Source organism: Salminus brasiliensis, chromosome 7 (genome assembly GCF_030463535.1).
Source record: "Salminus brasiliensis chromosome 7, fSalBra1.hap2, whole genome shotgun sequence".
Taxonomy (NCBI): domain Eukaryota; kingdom Metazoa; phylum Chordata; class Actinopteri; order Characiformes; family Bryconidae; genus Salminus; species Salminus brasiliensis.
In genome coordinates, this window is record NC_132884.1 from 642,522 (window position 1) to 649,392 (window position 6,871).

At 43.6% G+C, this 6,871-nt stretch overlaps 1 protein-coding gene across 1 annotated transcript; it reads right to left on the reverse strand.

The window, feature by feature from the left end:
* Positions 1-2,083: 2,083 nt before the first annotated feature.
* mchr1a (melanin-concentrating hormone receptor 1a) lies at positions 2,084-5,238 on the reverse strand. Its single transcript, XM_072682768.1, has 2 exons — positions 5,169-5,238; positions 2,084-3,735 (listed from the first exon to the last, which is right to left on the reverse strand). Exons 1-2 carry the CDS (start codon positions 5,236-5,238, stop codon positions 2,738-2,740), a joined length of 1,068 nt encoding a protein of 355 aa, XP_072538869.1. The 3' UTR covers positions 2,084-2,737.
* Between the last annotated feature and the right edge of the window lie 1,633 nt (positions 5,239-6,871).

Below are 6,871 nucleotides of genomic sequence, written 5' to 3' on the forward strand. Positions count from 1 at the left end.
GTGTGAGTAATCCATCTGAGGGTCTGATTATAATGATGGAATGAGGGTCAACTCGGTCCTGCAATCAGCTGAGCCGAACAGAAGCCACATGTGACTTCACTTGTGTGTGAGATCACATCTGCTCTCCCTCTGCCCCACAACACACTCTCACCTGGAGGCAGAGGACACCTGGAATGCTGCGGGACATGAACACACTGACAGCACCGCTTAAATGTCACGTCCGACTTTGACTCGGTTCTTGCAGACGCAGAGATGATGCTCCTTTGTTGCCATGAGACTGCTGGTTGCCATGGCAAAGAAAAACACACTTTTCACTGTTGTATGTTCAGACATGTAATGTGGATCACAGGGGTGGGTCACTTCCACGTGTCTGCAGTGGAACATCGTCTTTTCCTGGGTTTTCACTTTTCCTGCACAAGGTTCTGCACGACAGTGACGACTGATTTACAGATTATTAATCCAGAACCTGCTGAGTGTGGAGATAAACATGCTTCTGATAGACAGCTGTGATGTTGTTAGTGCATTCACCCCAGAGTCGGGCTGGGCGATACGGTAAAAATACTACATCACGATATTTATCACGATATATCAAATAAATCACAGACTAAAAACATCAGCAGCGTCAGATTCTTATAAACTACTGTTCAGATTCTCTCCAGTACTGAACACAGTGATTTATACTCAACATCTGTTGCTCTTCATCTATAGCAACCATATCATCCATAGCAACCACCCAGCAAAAAAATACAGTTTCCTCCTAGTGGCCGTCCTGCAACTGCCTGGAAGTGGGATCCCCTTAAGTACCCATATGTATCATGTAGCAACACCATAGCAAGCACTTAGCAACCACCTGACAAACCACAACAATCACAGAGCAAAAAAAGGTTTACCCCTAACCACCACCTAGCAACACTGTGGCAACACCATAGCAACCACCAATCAATAAAAATGATTTCACCCTAGTGATCACATAGTAACACCACAGCAGCCACGTAACACATCACTCCAGCTGATCTCACAGATGTTATCTCCACACTCAGCACCTTCAACACTCATTCATAAGTTTGGCTTAGTCAGAACATGATGGGGAAAGATGCTGAGCTCTAGCTGTAATTCCACTAAACTGCGAGTTCAGTAAGTAAACGGAACATTGTGTTAATAGTAGTGTTCTGAATCTCAACGTGATCATTATCTCTGCTTGCTGCTGTAGAGAGATGATGCTAATGAAACAAATCTGAAGACTGTTCCTGACAAACTGAAAATAGCTGAAATCTGCACAGTTACGCCCCTCTACCACAGAAATAGCAGGATTAACACACTAGTGGAGGGCATGGTCAACGTGGGCACTTTTCATTTCAGCGCTTGCACTGGCACAGATTCTACACTCCTGTTACTGCAGGATAAGTGCTGCTGTGGCAGGTGTATCGGTTCCCCACTGGGGCTCTAACTGTGCCTCTAATTCCTATTAGGATCCATGTATGTGTGTGTGTGCTGACCTGAGATAAGCAGGAGTACCCCCCCCCCCCAAATTCCAGCACGATTCTTCCCAATTAGAGAGTCGTTTAGAGTCGGTGAGCTGATTCTGAGCCTAAGAGAAAGAGTCTGATAAAAGTTTCCAGAGATCAGCTGGTTTACAACTGAATCCATAATGATGCATTTATTTATCATTTCACACACATTTACAGAACATATACAAATAAAAACACACATAATGAGACAATAATCATCATTTCAAAAAGAATCATTTCACTTTCCTGAACTTCACATGAGTTATGAACTAAATTTACAGTAAATTAATACTGAACAACAATAAAGCTACAACCTTTACCTGCAGCACTGATTTACCCACATATACACTGAGCTAACAGCAGCTCTTCTGCACATCCTCCCTCTCCAACTGTTCCTTATTTATTGTCCAGTTCTAATGAAGAAAACATCATCACTGGCAACACAAACAATGATAGTTGTACAAAGTAGAAATTCATATTTACAGTGTTCAATATATTCCAGTTATACTCATATCAGTATATATATATATATATATATATATATATTTTTTTTTTTTTATATATATATATTTTTTTAATTATAAATATTTTTTAAATAATTATATATATATATTATTAATGCTCATTATTTAGGGCAGTAAATTGTCCGTCTGTCTCAGCTGGAAATGTTTTCTGCTGCTTATTTCTTTACCTTGTGCCCTTTACCTATTGATCTTTAGATCTTCTGCCTCTTCTAATCCACATCATCAGTCTTACAAAGGAGAGGTCCAACCGAAAGGCAGGTCTGGGGTCAGGGTTTGTATTCAGAGGTCATTTGAGCTTTGATTTAGAATAGATCTGCCCCATTACAGAGCATTACTCCACTAACACAGTCTGGATTCTCCTAATCGCTGTGTTTACAGTGCATATTTAGTTTATGTTATATATTAATTTGTAATGAATAAATATAAATAACATAATAAAAAACTGTTTTTTAATCATTACTACAGTGGGGAGATACATGGTGCAGGGTGTAGTGCAGCACAAAATAGTCCCTAAAGAAATATATGTATTAGTTGAGATTCTCCACAATTTGGGTTTCTGTTTCTGTTCCATTCAGAGCTCAGAGTGGGTCAGTTTCTCTACAGTGAAGCCCCCGACTCTGACTGAGCTCAGCTCACCCACACTGAGCTGTACAAAGAATGCTCTAGAAGGAATTCCCCTTCAAGACTTCAAGAAGTGTCCCCAGGTCACTGTCCAGTGTCCTCTGAGTGCGAGTGCCTCCGTCCATCCGGAGCCAGATGCAACGTGACGCTGCCCTCTGTTGTGCTGGGGTTGACCCGAAAGCGCTTGTGCACCGGCTGGACAGCCACGATGAGCTGCCTCTTGAAGTTGTCGCTGAGCAGGATGTAGAGGAAGGGGCTGATGCAGCTGTTAGCGTAGCCCATGCTAATGGCTATGTTGTAGGTGTAGTAAAAGGTCGGGCTGGGCTGCCGGACGCCCAGGTGAACCAGCTGCAGGACGTAATAAGGAGCCCAGCAGGTGAAGAAGGCCGAGCAGATGGCTACAGCCATGCGGGTCACCTTCTTGGTGCGCACCTGAAGGCTCCTTGGGGGCAGGGGGGCGATGTTGGTGGACATGTGCTGCAGGATCTTGAAGAAGACCAAGCAGATGATGGCCAGCGGCAGGGCGAACACCAGCACAAACTGGTAGAGTGTGAACCAGTAGATGTCGGTGGAAGGGTTGGGGAGAAGAAGGGCGCAACCAACTCGCCCACCAGGTAGAGGCATGAGTCCTGCATACAGAATTAGAGGCGTTACGGAGATGACAGAGAGCAGCCACACTATCACCACTATCCCCACGGCAACCTGCGGCGTCCGGGCGTGGTTAAAGCGGATTGGATGCACTGTAGCAACGTAACGGTCCAGAGTCATCACCGTCAGGATGTAGGTGCTGACTGTCTGGCTGTTAGAGTCCAGAGCGGTGATGACCGTGCATAGGACGCTCCCAAAGCACCAGGAGCCCTCGCCCAACAGCTGGTGGATGAGGAAGGGCATCCCCAAGAGGAACAGGAGGTCCACTATGGAGAGGCTGAAGATGAAGATGTCTGGGACGGTCTGCTTGGCGCTGCACTTGGTCCTCTTTACGATGGTGTAGATGACGAGGCAGTTGCCCACAATGCCCAAAAAGCAGATGATGCCGAAGATACTGGGCAAGAAGATGACATCATACTGAGCTGTGCTGTTCTCTGCAGATAAACAAACGCATGAGTGTAAGTTCAGGACAGTACACAGCAGAGCAGACTAGAGCAGCAGCAGGGTGGGACAACTTTGCATGACTGTGATTAGCTACATTTTGTGGACAAAAGTATTGGGACACCTGCTAATCCATTGTTTCTTCTGAAATCAAGGGTGTTTGTGTTGGAGTAACCGGTTTACTGTGCAGAAAAGAAGACTTTCTACTACATTTTTGGAGGAGGAGCATTGCTGTGAAGATTTGATTGCATTCAGAGACAAGAGCGTTACTAAGGTCAGGATGTTGAATGATCACCTGTCCCACCCCTCCAAAAGTACTGGATGGAGCTCCTCCACCATCGTTCCAGAGAACACAGCTCCTCCACTGCTCCACAGCTCCTCAATGCTGGGGGGCTTTATACCCCTCTAGCCCACGCCTGGCATTAGACAGCATGGAGCCAATAGGGTCATGATGATCTGCTCCAGAGAGTCCTATTCTATTTGAAGGTTTTTTAAATATTGAGGAATTGCTCAGGTTAAATCAGCCATATTTTAATTTTCATCACCTCCTCACCCTAACAGACGTCCAAAAATCTGCTCTCGGTGCTCTTATCTCCAGGGAGGATGTGCCTGATGATATTAGAGCGTTACAGTGTGCTGAAGCCCAGGGCCAGATGGGTTTAGTAGCGAATTCTGTAGAGTCTGGGAGGCGTTTGGTCTCCCCCACGCTGAATGTGTTTCATTCATTTTTAAAAAGGTCTTTGACTTCGTTTTTTTGAGGGAGGCTTAAACGTCGGGTCCCTTCTGAAGATGCCTGAGCCTCCTACAAACCAACAGCATCCATAACCCAGATTTTACACCAATCAGCCCTAGCATTACAACCACTGCCAGCTGGAGGGAATAACATTAAAGATCTGGTGGCTTCCAGTGGCTCCTGTCAAGGTGTGGATCTCCTGAAGCAGGAAAATGGACAAGCGTGAGAACCTGAGACACTGTGACAAGAACTGTAATGTTCTAGACAATGACTGGGTCAGAACATCTCCAGAACATCAGCAAGCAGGTCTTGTGGGGTGTTCCTGGTATGCAGTGGTCAGTACCTACCAAAAGTGCTTTAAGGAAGGACAACTGGCGATCATGGGCACCTAAGGCTCACTGATGCTCATGGAGGTCCCACCTCACAACCTGCAGCTCTTACAGGATCTGCTGCTGATGTTAGTGTTAGTGCTGCAGATACCACAGCAGGACACCTGCAGAGGTCTCGTGGAGTCCACACTCTGAACCTGTCAGATCTGTGTAAGTGGTTGTAATGTTATGGCTAATTATTGTTTACCAAAGCAACCTGTTCTGATATCAGATTTCAATCTGTTTGGTCTCTGATTCATGAATCTCACTATCTAAACTCTATCAGGTCAGATTCACTTTCTCCTCTCGGGTGTCTGGAACTCACCTGTCAGATGTCCAGTGGAGTTGAAGAGGAACACAGATGAGTTGTTAAGCGACCCTTTGAAGAAATCCATGAGAAAAGGAGGACACTTGAATCCCAGCTGCTGAACTTTAGCACAGGTGCGAAGCTGAAGTGCCCCCTGTGGGCAAAATACAACATTTACAAATTCAGCAGTGAGTGTTGAGGGTGTCTGTCCATGAACACCTCCAGGTTGAGAGTGAGAGAGATGTGCTGGTCGTGCAGACCCACAGTCCGGAGCTCATTACAGCTCCGGGCTGCTTGGACATATTGCTGTCATTGGCACAACGCTCCTGCCCCCTACAGGCGCACAGAAGAACTGCAGTCCTGGACGGTTTCTCCAGACCAGAAAGAAACACATTCTTCAAACACTGAACTCTAAAATTGAGTTACTGTAGAATCCATAACTTATCGATTAACAGCGTGTTTAGTTTGCTGTAGTTATGTGTAGTTTGTAAGTTAGTTGCTGTGTTTCCATGACACACCACCAGGTGGCCTCATGCTGTCACTGTTCTGACGTAAAGTCATTATAAACATCTTCGTGTTTATTTGTTTATTTATTAAAAGTGTTGAATGAGCTGCATGTCTGATAAAGGGCTGCTGCTCTTCCTCCAGGTTGATGCTGTTGTATTGTTTTCAGTAAATGTGTAATAATTCAGTAACAGTGTAGAAACTGAAAGAATCTGTAATATTTCCATAATTCTACACACAAATATTGGTCAGCCCAAATTCTACACACACGTTACATGCTGTATTAGCCAGCCATAGCATTCTATTGTATGGCCTGAATTCCACACATACTGTAATCACTGCTTTGCATTTCTTTAGAATTCTGAACATCCTATTGAACAGCTCAATTATTCTATTGGATTCTACACATTCTATTGGACAGTCTAGCAAGTCTATTGGGTTCTATTGGGTTAGAATTCTTTAGAATTCTAAACAGTCAATCAGACACCTTAAGAATTCTATTAGAATAACTACAATTCTATTGTACTCTAAACAAACTTTTGGATAGTGGTCAAAATTCTACATGATTCTAAGTGTTCTATTGAACATCCTAAGCACTCTACTGGATGGCCATAATTCCACACACCCTACTCTATTGGAGTCTAAACATTCTATTGACCTAACAACCTAACAATTCTATTGAATTCTGAACATCCTATTAAACAGCCCAGTTATTCTATTGAATTCTACACATTCTATATGCCAGCCTAACAATTCTATTGGACAGCTCAACAATTCTGTTGGACAGTCAAATCTTTCTACTGAACTCTGAACATCCTATTAAACAGCCCAATTATTCTATTGAATTCTAAACATGCTATTGGACAGTCTGACCATTTTATCTGATCCCTAAAAGTTCTATTGGACAGTCTAACAATTCTATTGGGTTCTAAATGTTTTATTTGAAAGCCCGACTATCCTGTTGGACAGCCCAATCATTTAATTGAATTCTAAATGTTCTATTGGACAACCTGACAATTCTACTGGATTCTAAAAATTCTGTTGGACAGCCCAAAATTCTACTGGGCAGTTAAATTTTTCTATTGGAGAGCCCACTCATTTTATTGAATTCTAAACATGCTATTAAACAGCCCAGTCCTTCTATTGGATTCTACACATTCTATTGGACAGTCTAATAATTCTATAGGACTCTAAATATCTTATTGGTTAGCCCAGTA

Excerpts from the sequence above, each read along its gene's own strand:
- mchr1a (XM_072682768.1), bottom strand. The coding sequence starts at position 5,238 with ATGGATTTCTTCAAAGGGTCGCTTAACAACTCATCTGTGTTCCTCTTC. Across the intron at positions 3,736-5,168 it reads CTCCACTGGACATCTGACAG|AGAACAGCACAGCTCAGTAT; the intron begins GTGAGTTCCAGA and ends GTTTATCTGCAG.